Source organism: Pseudoliparis swirei, chromosome 4 (genome assembly GCF_029220125.1).
Source record: "Pseudoliparis swirei isolate HS2019 ecotype Mariana Trench chromosome 4, NWPU_hadal_v1, whole genome shotgun sequence".
Lineage (NCBI taxonomy): Eukaryota > Metazoa > Chordata > Actinopteri > Perciformes > Liparidae > Pseudoliparis > Pseudoliparis swirei.
Window position 1 is genome coordinate 9,157,461 of NC_079391.1, and position 17,353 is coordinate 9,174,813.

A 17,353-nucleotide genomic window follows, 5' to 3' on the forward strand; every position below is an offset into this window, starting at 1 on the left:
ATGAAACCATCATCTCAGTGTCACCTTCATTTAATAATAATAATAATATCGCTTCTGCATCTATTGCATAGTTTGCCAGCCACTTCCACTTCTGTGGTTTCAGCTGCCATCTAGCGTCCATCTTTATTTACATAATTTATCTCTGTCATCCAGGTAAAAGTGATCGATTGGTTGAGTCTGCGCAGGTAGTCGAGGAGGAGCCGAGGCCACATCTGGTCGGAGTAAACAAAATCCCCTTTTTTTTAAGCGACTGAGGTTGTTTTGAGTGTTCGCCTACAGCAACTTTAAAAAACAACAACGTTATCTTGAAACGACATTAGCCGAGGTTCAACTAATTCAAAGAAAGTTTCTCCTCGCGTGTCGCGGAACGTTTCCTGATTAGTCGAATCTGCGTCGAGGCTGTGACACGCGCACCTTCCGTTTGGTTTCGCTTGGTTGGTGTTGAACTTTGTCCCTAATGATGTGACACTTTTCATCATAGGTAAAGTAGGACATAGGTAAGACTATCTGGTGCCGGTTGTTGAGATAACATTCCACATAATAGTCGTTTATGAAGGCTGTTCATGGTGCTATGCCATCTGTGCTGCCAATTAATGCCCCACCCGCTGTCCGCGCGCAGGTGCACGCACGACCATGTTGTTTCATCTGTTGATACTCCTTCAACTCCTGTCTCGCGGAGACCTGGCCTGTGTGAGGAGGCTGCTGTCGGACCATGAAGACCAAGAAGGTGAGATATTGTCAAATAACGCCACATGAATCCACTGGACACTTCTCGGATTTGCTACATGTTGATTACGTCATCTGTTTGGGACGCGCGCTTCTCTAGTGTTTGTCGGTGAAGGGGACGCGAAGTCGTTCTTGGGTCGCCATCTGTTGTTCAACCGGTTCGACTTTGAGATTTTCGTTCCTGGAAATCTGGAGAGGGAGTGTTATGAAGAAGACTGCAATTACGAAGAAGCAAGGGAGATCTTTGAAAACATCCCGGCTACAGTTAAGTGATGCTGTCCAGTGGGCTGCTCTCTGAGGGCAAGGCATGTGCACGAGTCTTCCATCAGTTTACCACACTGACCTGACTTTGTTTTGCAGGAGGATTTTTGGAAGCAATACTCTGCAGGTAAGATATATATGTATATAGGCTTAATTATCTCCATGTGTTACGTAGATCGTTTGTATGTAATATAACGATTAGCTGTGTATACACGTTGTCAAGGGACACTTGTGCCTGTAGGCTGTACACATATGTGATATTCGAAAACCTGTTTCCCCACTTACAAGGTGACACAGATCTTTATTATAATTGTAGAACATAGTTGTCCAATGACATGATATGTGTAGTTTCATTATGCTCCATATAAAAACTGAAAGATGATATGTGGGAGGATACATTAACAAGTATAGTAGCTCTGAAAGTTATTGCTTGATCTGCAATTAAATTCCTTTTTTTTTGTCGTAAGTTAACCTCTGCAACTCTATTTTGTTTTCCATTCGGAATGAATGCCTTCAAGATCTAATCCCTGTGTGTCTGCTGCTGTAAAAAATCAAACTAGTCTATGCTGCTGCTCTCAAACTCAAGAATCAATATTAACCTGTGATAGTCCACATATTAAATAGTCTGTGATGATCCACAGAAAAGGACAAACGCCACACGCGGGTTGATGTGACCGCTCTTTTGGTGGGATTGGTTGCTGTTGGTGTGGTCATTGTTATTGGTGGCCTTCTGCTCTGGTATTTCTGCCATGGCAAATGCAAGACCTTTAATCGCGCAAAGTAAGTGAAATTGTCTTTATTCTTATTAATGGCCGCTACATTGTTCATGCACACTTTCCCCTTAACATTGCACTAAGACCCCCTTTTAGCTACAGTGCCTCCAAGGCTATATACATTAGTACCACTGTTGCACTATAACCCCAGGTACTTGAAAAGTATGCACACTTATATTCGCACCATATATTATAAAACATGTAATATTTCAGAGTTTGGACATTTTCATATGCAGAAAACGTATGTAATTTGGTGTTACTCTTGTCCAGTATCTATTGACCTGTTCAGGGCTTCAACAGATGTTTTAATTATCGATCAATCTGCTGATAATTTTCTCGATTTTAGTTTTTGCCTATAAAATAGAAATAGTGGAACGTGTTACACAAACACACGATTTCCCAAAGCCGAAGTTGTCTTTATCAAATGGCTTTTTTTTATCTGACAAAAGCCAAAGACACTATATGACAAAGAGAAGCATCAAATACTCATATTTGAGAAGCTGGAACCAGTCGGTGTTCAGTAATTTTGCTTGGAAATTAACTGAAATAATTAATAAATAATCAGAAATACAATAATTTTCTATGAATCAACTAATTAATAAATCAATTGATACCTTGTTTGAAAAATGTGTTACTGCTGCTTCTTGTCCCACCTATAAATACTATTTGGTGTGCACGGTTGTCCCACCTCTGCCGTGATACCTATTGGCATTGAGTATCAGTCAAATATGAATAACATGATGTATATGTCTACATTCCTCTCGCAGCTCCATCCAGGTGCGACCGAGGAGGAGTAATGCTTCTCTAATAATGCGGCGGTTAGAGGAGGTGTCCTTACAACCTGTTCTCCCACCTCCACATCCAGCTGTGGAGGAGCCGGTGGGGTTGCCTTCTTATGAGCAGGCAATTGCAAAAACTGGACCGTATGATGCCCCACCTCCTCCCTATCCTGGGTATTTACATAATGCATTTCTATTTGTAGATATGTCATAACTCACTTTTATTTTTTTTATTTTACACAATCTATAATGCGGTCACTGAAAACTCACTCAAATATCTTTTATAACATCTCTTATTTTTGGTTTTAGCTCACAACCTGGGAGTATTCGGCGGTAGTATCTCCAGGACAACACATCTGCATGTCTCAACATTAAGCAGACAATTGACAACCAACAGTTATATTGTTCTATACTGCTTGGCATTGTATGCCACTTTATTTTCACCATCACAAGAATTAACTAATATCTTATGCCTTATTTTTTCTTCTTCTCTTCTCTTTTTCCACTCCCACATGTCTGCCCTGTTGGGGTACCTTTTCCTCGGCAGAATAATCTCCTTTTCTGATCACGCTTGTGCCAAAACATAGTACTCAGTTGTCTGGACTAACTATTTTCCATGGTCTAATTATGCTTGATGATATCACCATAAACCTGTGCAGAATAAGCTTTATAATACATTTTGCCCAGTTTGTGGCTTTTTGTCTTAACGTAAATGAAGAATCGATCATTAATTGGACATGAGGGATTTAAATGCTGGAGCACTTAGGTTCTTAGGGAGCAGTTGCTCTAGATACAGCATGTATAGACTGGCTGAGAGAAACATTCTGATTATGTTTCATTTCATAAGTATTAATTGCAAATGAAGAGAAACAGACTGATCTGTGTAGTTATACAACTTTCTGTCTCTAGAAGGAAAAATAGTAACACTGTTTTCAATGGTATGAATGTATATATAATATCACCATGCAGAAAATGCTTTAAGGAGAATACAACTGTTTTGGTTTCCATCGTCTATTTGCTTTGTAAAGATTATCTTTGTACTTTAAGCTTGATATCATAATCTTTTTCTCTTTTTTTGATGTGCAGATTTCCTTGCTGTTTTTTAACCTCTTTTGTGTCAGGAGTCATGTTTGAGTCACCAACTAATATGTGAAGTAATGTTTAATTTCAATATATACATTGTAGTTTATTAGATTATTAAATTGATGGAAGGTGGAAGCTCTTTAAAAGAAGATTTATACAGAAGAACATTTAACAATTCTACAAGAAAGTTATCGCTGTGAGAAAAAGAAAAGCAAAAACATCACTCGCCTAATGCCGGGGTAGCCTTGTTGAAGCTGATCTGTACCAGAACTACTTGAAATTAAAATCTTTTATAGATAACTTTTTAAATAAAATTTATATTTCAAATTATTTGTGCGTGTGTGAGGTTGTGTACGTGCATGCAAGACGGTTCTATGGTGTACACATTTTGATTCATAAATTGTTGAACATTGTCTGTAAATACATATTTGGATGGATTTTTACAATAACACATCGATTTAGTGTTTGATGTCCTTTTTGAGAATACCAAAAAGTATGCCTCCCTACCTGTACATTTATTGTAGTTATCTGAAATGTAGACAATTAAATGATTAGGAACATGCCGCTTTTGTATGTTATTAGCCTGAATGTATCATTTAATTTAAGTTATCAGATTGTTTTATTGTATCAAACTAATCGCTTCATATGTGGATTCCGGGGTTTCTATAAATTGTAGAAAACACTTAAAATCTCAAATGATCTAAACCAAAAAAAAAGAGTTACATCTGACCTTTTTGGATGGAGGTAAGGAAAAGGGCGAACTACAAAAAACTTCCAGCCAAAGTGTGCGGTGCATCCTGGGAAATTAACTAACATTGGTACGTGAACCCATGCAAGGCTCGCGCGGCTCCTCATGACGGGAGACCAACGCAAACACCGAAATCACTCAGAAGGCTAAAAAGGTGCACTCTTTATCCAGGATAGCGCGCGACCTCGCGGAGGCGTTTCGCGGGCTGTTCGGCGCTCTGACGGGACTGCCTGCCCCGGGTCGCTCGGTGGTGTCGGATCCGGTTGCTGCTACGATGCGTGTCCGCTGCTCCTCGAAGCTCCGTCGGGGAAGTGACTCTTTCACCGGATGATGGACAGGAACTACCCGACCTCCGGCTTTGCGGACGCGCTGGCTCCTCCAGCACAGACCGTAGCTTCTTGGGCCTATGACCGCAGCGCGGCGAGTGTCAAGCCAAGGTAAGGGATGAGGGGAGAGGGGCACCTTCCGAAGGAAATGTCGGTGATGGAGGGCCTAGCTTTGCCGGTGGAGAAAAGTGCAGCGCTCCTTGTTGTTATCGGGAACACTGGAGCAATTTGAGAAATGTCGGAATTTTATCGGCTTTGACTTGTCAGTGGTTCCTTTGCCGTTTGTTCCAGTCACGCACCTTGCTAGTTTTCGCTAGCACACCGTCTCCTCAGCGTGGCCGTAAACAGAGTTCGTCGTGACTCGAGAAGGAGTTGTTTCATACATGTAACATGCTGACTAACTAGACGGCTTAAATGAATGTTTAACCGTCGGGTTTCTTGACCCACAGGTGCTCGTAAAGGCCCAAAACAGGATAGGTAACTAGTTAGCTCCCAATGCTAGTCATGTCAGTTTTGCCACCTCAAATTTATGGCACATAGCTAACGTTATTGGTGTTGTTACCCAAGAGGTAAGAGGCGACGTGTCCACGTCTGTATTTATTAGTTCTATTGTTTTTAGTAACGGAGATGGAGGTCCGTTGTCATCTTTGACATTATTTTAACTTGTTTTTATGTTAAGTGAAATAGACAGAATAAGTGTGACTGCGAAACCTTCCACGGTTTTAGGGCTCTAACTTAATCAAACTCGAGAGTGTTGTGTTATGTTCTTCTCCATCTTGTAATAATAGAAACGGTGTGCTCACAAGCGGAACAAATATGTACATATTATTATACATCTATCCCTCTCAACTCGTGCAGAGAAGGGCCAGAGTAAATTAGGTCAAATGATGAAGTACATTAGACCACTCGAATGATAAGTTAATCGATTTGTTGAATGGTTAATCATTGTTATGCTCCAATCACGGGTTACAGATGGGTTATTAGAGGTCGTAATTGTGTTTCATTAAGACAATCTGTAAACTAACCCAACACATGAAACATCTCATTCAATTTAATCGACAGCTCGGCTATACATTCCCCTTTTAAAGATAATAAGTTGATGTTATTGAAGTTTTATTTTGCAGTGGTGTTCTACTGGAATGCATTATATTGAAAAATGTGTGAAATGCTTCGTCCAACGCCTTTAACAAACATGAGGGAGGAAGAATATTCAAAACACATTTCAGTATAATGCAACACAATCGCTGACTATGACCTCAGTATGAAACACACTGTTCTTTTATATCCCTCTGACCGTGTCAAACTAAATTAACATTATAAACTTTACAAATTTAGAAAATGTGGCAAATCTATTTTATTGGAATTACATGGTTGGGCATGGCTATAAATCAATTTATAGTTAAATAGCCAGGAAGAATTGCATAACAGAAGATGTGAGTGTGTGTGTTGATGGGATGAAAAAGAGAGGCTGATGACTCCCTTCAGTTCTGTGTATTTCCACAGATGATTACCTTCTGGCCTAAAGGGAACACTTCTGATCAGGCTGGCTGCATTGAATTTCCTCTGAATTGATATCCGTTTCCTCTGATTTTTCTTCAGAGTGAAGTCACGTGTCAGATATTAAACTGTTTTTTGAACGTTTTATCTCGGACAAACACAGAGGAAGAGTTCCTTATACCAAGAAGAGCAATCATGTTTTGTGTTTGGACATAAACAACAGTGACTATTCACAAACCACCTTTTTACAATGTTATTCTGATTCTTACAAATAGGAACAATGAACTACTGAATATTTTTGGTTATTTGAGTTGTTGATAAAGAAAACAAATGTTGCTGACTGCTAGTTTTTTCTACTCAGAACGATATTGACTAAATCAATCTTTCTGGGGTTTTTTACAAAAAACTGCAGATTTCTTATCTATTTCTAATTATAGGTAGCCTTAAAGGGTACCTGTAGTCAAAAACAACAACGTGCTACATCCATAAGGCGCATCAAATAAATCATATTTTCCCCGCCGCTATTGTCAACAAGTCACGCATAGCCCGAGGATTTACATTTCTTTGTCAACATTCCGAGTCCGTGAACGCTTCAGGGCGCAGACATCTTGCCAGTTATTTACTCATGTCAAAGCTAACTATGACGTTGAGTCGTTGAAAGGAATTCAGCCAATCCGGAGCCACTTCTACACGCGTTGCTTCTTGGGATAGATCGGTGGCCTCAAGAATTACACAATCTATATCAGGGGTGCTCAATACGTCGATCGCGGCGACCTGCCAGTCGATCGCGGCGTAGTATTGGTAGATCGCATGACATAAAAAAAATTGGCCCGCCCCCCTGTCACTTTATCTATAGCGCCACATTACAGCAGCAGCATGTCATTTCTGTCTCTACGTGTTGCGTTGACAGTCCTCTGCCCGCCGTCTCGTGCGCCGCGGAGCTCCCGACACCGGTTTGCGCGCATCGGGACGGACGGAGCAAAGAAAAGTCACTAGCACCCCCGAACATGTCGGCCGAACATTGCATCAATGAAAGACATCTCCAGCGCTGGCTTATGCGCGATGTAGCTATCAAGCTCACGCTTTTGTGTAAAGCAGATTAGGTCTAATGTCACTATATCATCGGACATAAGTTTGTGTTCTTTACAACAAATGCACTCTATGTCTGTTTTTTGTGGCACACATTTCCCACAACTGCACCAAACGTCCGCCGACTTGCGTGCACGGTCCGCACGGTGAAGCATCTTGACCGGCGGTCCTTCGGCATCAACTTCATCAGAATCATCGCTATCGCTGTCACAATTAACTAAATGGGGATAGTCTGCTTTTAATGGTTCATACAAGTATCCAGTTGCTGAATCTGACAATCTTTCATCGTCCATATTTCGCCCGTTTTCTATATTATTATCAAGTTCTCAGCATTTGTTTGCGAGCGCTCGACGTTGTTTACATTGGTTTCTGAACACATCCGCTGTGGTTGGCTGTCGATCTATCAACGATGTGACGTCACACCACCGGCGCCATATTCAAGCACCAGTGCAATGAAGCTTGTCGGAGTTGAGGGACTTTGAACAGCCTAAACTACGTATTGTTATTGAATACTGGACCGTCAGTGCATGAATAACCTTTAGAAACACATTATCTTTTGATCTGGCTACACATTCGAGATCACAACAGGTACCCTTTAAAGGTGTACTATGTTTTGTATGAACGTCTTGCCTACCAATAGTACGGTGTCTTCATCACATTTCTTCAGAGCATGTCTCATAGAGCTATCATTACATTTTCTATCGGGTTTTTGTCACTCAGTAGACCTCCGAAACTTTACAAAATTAAATATTTGAAAAGAAACTTTGTGATAAGGAGTAATATACTTAGTTGTGGGCTTCATTGCTGCTTGTGAAGATGAGATCTTTCATGTGTGTGTGTGTGTGTGTGTTAATACAGTTCCAGTTATGGAGCAGCACACCTCGATGCAGAGCTCCTGCACCAGCTTCCCACCTACACTACATCGCACCTTCCTGCAACAGCAGGTGAGTTATGAATGCTATACACATATGTTTTTTAAAGGGCCAGTTCACCCACATTGCAAATAATTACTCTGTTACTTACCCATAATGTCATCTAGTCATGGAAATATTCTGGATTGTAATGCTTTGGTTTAAACTCAAATAAAAATTGGTGAATGTAAAGGATATTTTCTTTCTGATACTCAGAAAACTCAACAGTGAGGTTTCTGGATAATACACAAGCCCAGCTGCAGTCAGTCTTTAGTTGGGCTAATTAAATTACGACGACTTCCATTGCGAACCGACATTTTAAATCGTTTCATACAGATTGGCCCTGTCTATTTATCTGATAAGTGTTGTAGATATCACCAGAGGCAAGTGAGAGATCGGTTTATTGTTTTGCAATTTTGGTCGACTAACCCTGTCTCTGCTCTTATTTACTTGGCAAATGGGATTGTGATGACTTTTTTGAGCGTTTCTGTGGTTATGTTTATTTTCCTCTTTTACCCTCAGGAACACTCGACTCGAGCAGTAATTCTTCTGAGACCTCAATCATGAGCTTCCTGTCAGCCATGGAATCGAGAAGCCTTCAGGCTGGTCCTGTTGGTGCCTCACTGCTGCCTCCTTTTCGACCCCTATCATGGCCTGCCGGTGAGAACACATCCACTAATTATGTGTTATATTTACGCTAATGACTCATCCCCTACTGTGGTATAAGAGGTTTTTTTAATGCATGATACCTTTTTATTCTTTTTTAACATCACCTGGAAAAGGTATGGATTTGAAACGTGTCGGAGTGGTGAATACTTACGGTATCTTGTCAACATGGCTTAGTTTAAGTATGGTGTTTATGTGTATTTGTACCAAAACATATTGACTGATCGAGCTTATCCAGGAGTCTAATAATCTACAATTATAAGCCCAGAATACTATTGTGTCCTAGACCAGATCATTTTACATGACCCCTCATAGAGGTTGGACTATAATTGTTTTTAAAGAGTAAAATCACAACACCAATGACCTATAAGACTTGCTGGCAAATAAAGGAAGTCTGCATCATTTGATCTGATGAAAGATTGTTGTTGATATTCTTGTCAATTCTTATTGAAGAAGAAAAGGCATAGCTCTTAAAAGTACTTTTCGGAGAAGCATTTACTGAACAAAAATATGTTGGTTGGGGATGTCAGTATTTCCACAAGTTCTATTAAATGTGAACATATGTTTCATCTATTATGATTATTATCTTATCTCATCGAGTTGCCTGTCTGGTCCTTATTTTGTCTATTTTGTGCAATACAGGTACCATCTCCAGCACAGAGCTGTATTTGACTGGCGCCCTGCCTTCTACAGCCACGTTCCCCTCTCCTGCTGCTCTGTCGTCCTATCAGCACGCTGGTGCCTACCCTTCCCGGAGTTATGCTACCAACCCATCCTTGGCTCTCCAGGATCCTGCCTTCAGCACTTCCGCCAATGGCCTGTTCTCTCACCATGACCCCCTCATCCATCTCAAATCAAGCCAGACTCTGCTTCCCACTGCACTGGCATTCAGTCATCTCTCCACGCCCGCGTTGGGTTCGGCTCTGCCTGTCCAGTCCTCGACCTACCGCTCAGCTCAGGAGTCGGCCCCGCACCTCTTGCAACCCCAGTTCAGCCTTCTCCCCTCTGCCCTGCCCGCCCCTCATGGTGCGCCACAACCCTATGGGGCCGCGGTTTTCTCAGGCTCTATTGAAAGAGCTCTTCAGCGTGAATGTAGTGTAATCAAACACCACCAGAGGCCTTCCAGCAGCCACACGGCCTCCGAGCAATTGCCCAATTCAGAGCACCCCTTACAAGGGTACTTTGGCTCTGGCAGTGAAGTGGACGTGTCCTACCAGCAGGACCCGTCCCGTCAGACCCCCGCGTCCTGCAGCCCTTCCACAGGAACCAATTCCTCCCACGGGATCAATCGGGCTCCACAACCCAAAACGGACTCAGTAACTCAAGCTTATTCTTCCACCTCTGTGCCGAAGGCTAAAGACGGCTCTTCCAAGCTGGCTCAACACCCTCTTGGGGACGAGGAGAGTCACGAGCACTCTCAGAAGCTGGCTGGAGGGTCTCCCGACCGCTACTCCTCCCCGGGGCAGAAGCAGAACTCTGCGGTTGCTAATCAGCAGTCAGTCCAGCTCTCCAGCCTCATGTCCACGAGTCTGTCTCAAACCTACATCAACTCCCAAGCCCCGTCACAGCCCTCCCATTCCACCTCGGAGAAACACTCCCCCCTTTACAAGACTCTGCCTTCCCTCTCGAGCCAGTCGGACAACGTGGAAGCTGTTAGTCAGACTCTGGTTTACTCCTCCAGTCCTGGGATGAGCCACGAGCAGGAGATCCAGTATGGCGCTCAGGTCCAGGGCTTGTGCCAGGGGAATCCCTCTGAGAGCTACCCCTCATCCCACTCTCAGGGTGCCCCGAATGTGACTTTCACTTCTCTGTCACAGGGGCAAGTGTCTGTGACTCCGAGCTATGTCACGGGACAATCCCTCAACGCCTCTTACCCAGCGACGTGTGTGCGGAGTCTGCCCACATCCGATTCTTCACAGGACTACAGCCTCATGCAGTCGTCCGTCGGGGTTAAAACGCACGACGCACTGTCCGGACAACAGACACAGCCCCACAAATACGTTTTGTCCCCACCGTTGCCTACCTACTCTTCAACTGCTCAAGCCTTACAAAACAACATCAGATCCTCAATACAGGACATAAAGCCAACATATGGGAAACATAAACTCGGAGAGCTTCCCATCCAGGACGTAGACGCGCTCCAGCAGGCGTCGATGGACGCGTCCGCTGCAGCCAGTGACATGGCCGCTCACAACAACGTCATCTATGTCGTTTCAAAAATGGACGATCATCACAAAACGCAAAGCGTCATCCGAAGCTATTCACGCTCTGAGGACCAGCTCATGGGACTCGGGCATACGAGCTCGGCACAGATAAAGGATGAACGGATGGCTCCTCTGAGCCAACAGCACATTCATCTAAGCAGTGCCAATGGTCAGGAAACTGCCAACACAAAAACGACTAACTCCAGTATTCTATCTTCACATGTACCACTTGGCTCAGAGCAGCTCAAGCAGCACCAACTCAAATCTCCCGACTCACATCAACAGAATCCCCAGAATCACACTCAGTCCCAGAGCCAGACCCCCGTCGCCCACCCCCAATACATCACCGTCCCCAGCGCTCTTCTCGAACCCAGCCAGATGATTCTACTTCAGCAGCCCCTCGTCCACCACGGTCAAAACACTTCTAAGGCGGTGTCTGTGCAAGGTATCCAACCCGCCCAAGATCTGGGCCCTGTTCACGTCCAGTATCTTCAGATGAGCCAAGAGCTGCTGGGGCCCGGCGTCACCGAGGCCCAGGGGCAGCAGGGCGTGTCCGAGCAGAGCTCCGGATGCCCCGATTCCTCCAAACACTACGGCCAGTCGGCCAATCGGCAACCGGACGACGCCAAGAACCACTTTGCTCTCAACTCCATCTGCTTTCCCGACTCGATGCTTCTCGCGGACGAAAGAAACATTTTGTCAAACGTCGACGACATCCTGGCCGCCACGGTGGCCGCCTGCGGTGTCACGCCGCAAGACTTCGCCAAAGCGGCGTCCTCCGCCGAGGCGGAGATGGCGGCGATGGCGAGCCCCGCGGATTCCAAAGGCCACTTCCAGACCGTGGACGTAAGGCACATGTCACCGAGTTTCTCCTCGGCACAACAGGCAATCATGACCAACACGAACGCCCACAACATGACCATGACACTAAATGACGTTCAGATGGCCACAAACTGCCACGGCCAGCCCGTTCACCACAGCGGCTCTGAGCTGGACACTAATGGAGACGGAGGGAGCTCCGAGAGTGATTATCACTTAGCGGGTCAGGTGTATGACCCCCCGGGTTTCCAGGGCTTAGTCAAAGGGAATGCGAGGTGTATTAAAACGGAGGACGGCCTCGTGGAATGCCAAGGCGGCGACGACTTTCCCAAAAAGAAGGCTCGCTCCAAATCCTCCACCAAACCCGGTGGCCCCGAGGAGGACAGTGGTCAGGCCAGACCGGCCAAGCGCAGCGGGCAGGCGAAGCGGCAGAACTCCCGCGGTAGTGACGTCAGCCCGCCGTCTGCCGCGCACGCCGTGTACGACGGCTGTCCGCACCAGGAGAGAATCAGGCAGAAGATCCGAGAGGTCGAAGAGAAACAGCCAGAGGTGAAAACCGGCTTCATCGGCTCCTTCCTCGACTTCATCAAGTCCGGCCCCAAACATCAGTACTCTCCGAGTCCGACGCGGACGATCAACCGCCCGAGGAAGCCCGGCGCCACTTCCAAGCCGCCGCTCGGTCCTTTGCCTTCTTTGCCGCCCCGACTGCAGCCTCTGCCCGGGCCCTCGATGCCCCAGGAGAGTCGAGGAGCGAGCAGCCAGCAGAAGCGTCTGGATGAAGATTTGCAAAAGAACTTGGAGACTCTGCCATCGTTCAGCTCCGACGAAGAGGAGAACACGGGGAGGAACCAGGCCCTGAGGAACCGCATCAGCTCGGCGCTGTCGGCTCTGGATGAGTCTTCAGATCGGAAACCAAGGGCAGGTAAGAAACCTCCAATACTATCATCATAGCATCAGCCTACAATCTTTTATATTATTGCTTCTCTATTGATTGTTTTTTTCGATCACTTACACACTTTAGAAAATACATACAAATTTGAATTTGCCATTTAACCAAGATTCGCATCATTGATGAAACTAGGACAATGAAAATCAAGTCTTTATCATAAGTGAGAAACACCAAACTACTGCCTGTCTCCACCACGCTACGCAACTGATGACGTTTATTTCGATGTTTTTTTTCCCAATTTGGTTATAAAGTTGGTGTAAAATGTCTACACCAACTTTATTTTGCATGGCATTCAAAGTCAAACTTTGCGTACGCTGTAGAAACCCAGCAACAACGTAAACCAAACTCAACAGTATACTTTTTGCTGTGCTGTTTTTTTTTATTTTATCATGTATGATATCCAAGTAATCCTCTTATTTCTTAGATCTTCATATCCTGGGATGTGAAAGCATTGTGTCTGTTTCCCTTTTTATAAATGTTGTCTAACATGTCTTTATTTCATGTATACCTGAGGGAGTTGACATTCTCATGTTTCCTTCTGAACATCCTCTTCTCCAGACAACCCAATCCCTGGTTTGATGATGAAGACGGACCACGTTCCCAGCATGCCCCACACCGTCGCCGAGACCTGTTTGTCCCGCGTAACCACGCCGACGCCGACGGCAAACGCCATCACATCGGGGCCCGTGTTTGCGGCGAAAGAGGAGTCCAAAGAGGCCCCGCCGGGCCAGCTGGCTGCGCGGCTGACGAACGTGGCCATGGAGGGACTGACCGACGAGGAGCTGTCGGACAGCGGCGGCGAGGGGATGTACCGGGAGAGGGACGAGTTCGTCGTCAGGAATGAAGATATCGAGAACTTGAAGGTACAGCCCCGAAGAAAACAGTCGGGTCATAAACGCTTCATGTGAGATCTTGTGTCCATGTTGAACATTCGTGTGTCCAGGTGACGATGAGAGCGGGCAGCGAGCCTCCAGCCATCTGGAAGGTCCAGAAGGCTCTGCTGCAGAAATTTGTGCCCGAGTTGAGAGACGGAAGGCGAGTCTTCTCGGCCACCAACAGCGTAAGTGGAAGCCGACTCGGCGCTCGTGTGCGCCTGTACGAGTGTTTGAACACTTCGAAAAAATTATTTTTTTCCTTTTGTCTGCGACAGGTCGTAACATGTTGTTTTTCTTTGTGTAGTATCTTGGATACTTTGGTGACGCCAAGACCATGTACCAGAGGGTGTATGTGAAGTTCTTGGACACCGTCAACAAAAGGGAGTACGTCCGCGTCTGCAGCCGGAAGCCACGCTGCAAGCCGATGAACTCGCTACGGTACGCCGGACCCTCCTGACCCGTGGGACGCCATTTATGTTTAATGATGCCGCTTCACTGGCGTAACTGTCTCTGTTCTGCCACCCAGGGGTGTTCAGGTGAAAACTCTGCTGGGCTTGACCTCCGACCCCTCCTCAGTCTCCCAAAGCCAAAAGCCTCGACACAAACAACTCAAGTCCCGGGCAGAGGCCCCACCGAAGAAGAGGAGGAAATGGAAGGAGGAGTTGTCGCCGACTGCCTCGGGATCATCTGCAGACGAGGAAGGAGAAGATGATGGTGAAGAAGCCTTTTGACTATTCTCATTAAATCTGGCTTTGATGTCATTTGATATGATTGTATCTAAATATCTTTCCTCTCTCTCTCTGCCTCTTCGTGATTTTTGATCTGCCACACTCTTAGAATTAAACCCTCCACTGCCGTTTGCTTCACGGTTACTCAACACGCGCACCATGAAGGAGACGTTCAGGAGCTTCGTGGAGCTGCTCGTCAGCATTGCCTTAGACGAAGATGTAATGACGGCGCTGGAGAGGGCAAACGGTGAGTGCATTTATTATTATTTTGAAACACCATTAGCTTAATCATTGGTCAGAAAATGGATACAAAAGTATGAAAACAAGGGGACGATGGGTAGTAGACTGAAGGTATGTTGACTTGTTAACTTCCAGATGATCTCCTGCTGCCACAGATGAAAAGAGTGGATGGGATTATCACCGACAACAGGAAACGCCTGCTTCACAAACTGCACATCGGGCAGGTCCTAAAGGTGTGTGTGTGTGTGTGAGATTTTTGTATTTGTTGTGGGAATTATTTTCCCTCCAAAAGGCTTAAAAGGCATCCCAGTAACTCCCCTGTCGTGTCCTCAGGCGGCTCTCGACAGCTTCCCAGAGCTCTCAGTGGTGACTGAACTGAAGAAGGATGGGGAAACCCCCGCCGTTAAGGTGCGTCTCAGTGGGAAGGCCTACAACAAGAAAACAATGAAGCCCTACAAGATGCCGAACAAAGTGCCTCAGGTAAGACGAGAACGTGGTTCCGTCGAATTCACGGTGCTCGCCATCTGTCCAGCAGAGGGCGCCATTTAGTCTCTCTCTGTATTCTGTGGAGCACTGCAGCCACTGTTCCCTTCCCTGCCATTACATAGGACTAACTGGATATCAAATGGCTTTGAAACGCGTTTACTTTGTCCCTTTTTTTTTAGGAGTACACAGTGGACCAGCAGAAAACTCCGTGGTTCTCTCTGTACCACTCGTTGCAGCATTACAAGTACCACACGTACCTGATGTGTAAGGACGAGGTGAGACGTTGTTTACACGAGCGCTGCAATATTAATGTTAACCTCTGACGAGTAATGTTTTGTGGGTTTCATTTCTGATGCTGATTATTCAGGTTGAAGCTTGAGAAATGTTTTTTTTTCCTCTGCTTGTGCCCTCCAGATTGCGTCCATGCGGGTGCAGACGGTGGACCTGGGGCAGGAGGAGGCGGTGCAGAAGTGTCTGCAGAACGGAGCGTGGGTCGAGGGGCTCTTCGACCGCTTCGGAGAGCTCATCAATCAGGTGCAGCAGGCCTGCCGCTGATCCCGTCTCGCTTTACAACTGAATCGAGCAAAACTATAAAACAAAGAAGCTCGACGCGTTTAGAAACACGAGGACGCCTCCGGTCGCGACGCGGCAGCAGAGAGAAGGGCGGAGCGAGTTTCTCCTTGGAATCAGGGACCCGTCGGCTGACGTGCCCGGGAGGCGTTTGGGGCCTGTGGTGTCGGCGAGACGGGAGCAAAGGTCAACCCTGCATCGCTTGCAGCCACTTGGCCAAACGGAGGACACGGACATTTCTTGGAGGTCTTCCACGTCACGCTTTTCAGAGCCTTTGTACGTTTTTTGTAGTTATTATCCCACTTTTTATGGGTATTTTTCATAGAGGTTTTTGTTTTTCAGCCCGTTTAATGGCAGATTATAACCAGAGAGTATGCACTAGATAGAAAGCAATCTGCATAGGACGTAGAGCACAAGAAATACAAATGCAGAACAGTTATAACACACCTGTGGCAATCATTGGATGTGTAGGCTCACAGACTGACGACTGATTTATTGTAAAAACTCACAAATGAAAAAACTCTATATTATGTATAACCGTAGTTATATATTGTTTGTAAAACATCCATTTTTATAATGGAGCGCCAACTTATATATATAATGTACATTTTGTATAAAAAACCGGGAGGTGGGAACTGCAGCGACTCTCTTCAGGAGGAATTCCGTGACTCCACACTGAATCTATAATGTGGTTTAACTTTAGTGCTTCAAACATTTGCTTGTCAGATGCAAGTCAGTGCTTTGTGCTTTTTTATGAACTTTGCTAATCAAATATTGTGACCGTGACTTGCCAGAAGGTCAAATGAAATAAATAAAAGTTCTCTTTATACTCCTTTACAGATTTAACCCACATTTTATGACAAATAGATATATATTTTTCACATACGTAAATATTGTTCTAAGACACTTTTTTCAGCGTTTTTTCACAGTTTTACAAAATTGACTCTTTGTATGTCAGTTATCAATTTCACGCTATCAAAAAACAATCTTGTTGTTTTCAGTTTGTAAATAAAGTGCGGCATGTATTAGATGTTTGCTTCGATGTGTTTTGTCTGAGGGGTCAACGTCTTCAGATTCCAGATTCAGAAAATGCTGTCTCAGCATAAAAGTGTCTCGTAACATTTGACGCTGTCACACTTTTACACTTTTTGGGGGGGAAATTCGGTGCTCGTCAAGGAATCTAAATGTATTTTTTTTCCAGAGAATCCAGTTTTTAACGAGAGCGGTTACATGACACGGGATCTGATGCCTGATGGAGGGAGAGAGAGCGACATTATCATATTTCATCCCCTCCTGTTGTGCCGGCGGTGACGCATTGCGCCTCCAAACGCCTCAACGGTGACGGGAAAGTCCAATCGTCGCCGATTCGGACCCGTTGATGGTCTCATCGCCGCGTCCTCGCCTCACAGGCCGGTCAGTGTCGTGTTGGAGCGAGTGTGGCGTTTGTATTGGCTCGTGTTCTTCAGACGTGGTCGAGACGCTCGCCCACCATGCTCTCACGACCCGACCAGTCGACTGTGTCTCGTCTGAGAGGCTCTCCAGCCTGTTGAATAAAATATGATTGTCCGGGCCACAAGGCAAAAAAATGACTCGCGACCCCCAAACGACAAAAGCGTCTCTGTG

General features: G+C 45.4%; 2 protein-coding genes across 3 annotated transcripts; both read left to right on the forward strand.

The window, feature by feature from the left end:
- The first annotated feature begins 205 nt into the window (after positions 1-205).
- Positions 206-3,952, forward strand: prrg4 (proline rich Gla (G-carboxyglutamic acid) 4 (transmembrane)). Of its 2 annotated transcripts, none has more exons than XM_056412818.1 (7): positions 206-497; positions 620-727; positions 827-990; positions 1,087-1,114; positions 1,629-1,767; positions 2,528-2,713; positions 2,849-3,952. In XM_056412818.1, exons 2-7 carry the CDS (start codon positions 634-636, stop codon positions 2,874-2,876), a joined length of 639 nt encoding a protein of 212 aa, XP_056268793.1. In that variant the 5' UTR covers positions 206-497; positions 620-633; the 3' UTR covers positions 2,877-3,952. The 2 variants fall into 2 exon arrangements, with proteins under 2 accessions (XP_056268793.1, XP_056268794.1); XM_056412819.1 differs by having other exon boundaries at positions 206-481.
- Positions 3,953-4,470: 518 nt separating this feature from the next.
- qser1 (glutamine and serine rich 1) lies at positions 4,471-16,760 on the forward strand. Its single transcript, XM_056413049.1, has 13 exons — positions 4,471-4,807; positions 8,141-8,226; positions 8,716-8,853; positions 9,502-12,804; positions 13,390-13,694; positions 13,775-13,891; positions 14,011-14,144; positions 14,233-14,420; positions 14,544-14,681; positions 14,810-14,907; positions 15,008-15,154; positions 15,340-15,435; positions 15,575-16,760. Exons 1-13 carry the CDS (start codon positions 4,698-4,700, stop codon positions 15,713-15,715), a joined length of 5,001 nt encoding a protein of 1,666 aa, XP_056269024.1. The 5' UTR covers positions 4,471-4,697; the 3' UTR covers positions 15,716-16,760.
- Positions 16,761-17,353: the final 593 nt, after the last annotated feature.

Bases quoted from the DNA above. Each gene is read 5' to 3' on its own strand.
- prrg4 (XM_056412818.1), top strand. From the start codon at position 634: ATGTTGTTTCATCTGTTGATACTCCTTCAACTCCTGTCTCGCGGAGAC. The intron at 991-1,086 runs GTTAAGTGATGC...TTTGTTTTGCAG, and splicing joins TTGAAAACATCCCGGCTACA to GAGGATTTTTGGAAGCAATA. The intron at 1,768-2,527 runs GTAAGTGAAATT...TTCCTCTCGCAG, and splicing joins AAGACCTTTAATCGCGCAAA to CTCCATCCAGGTGCGACCGA.
- qser1 (XM_056413049.1), top strand. From the start codon at position 4,698: ATGATGGACAGGAACTACCCGACCTCCGGCTTTGCGGACGCGCTGGCT. The intron at 8,227-8,715 runs GTGAGTTATGAA...TTTTACCCTCAG, and splicing joins GCACCTTCCTGCAACAGCAG to GAACACTCGACTCGAGCAGT. The intron at 13,892-14,010 runs GTAAGTGGAAGC...TTCTTTGTGTAG, and splicing joins TCTTCTCGGCCACCAACAGC to TATCTTGGATACTTTGGTGA.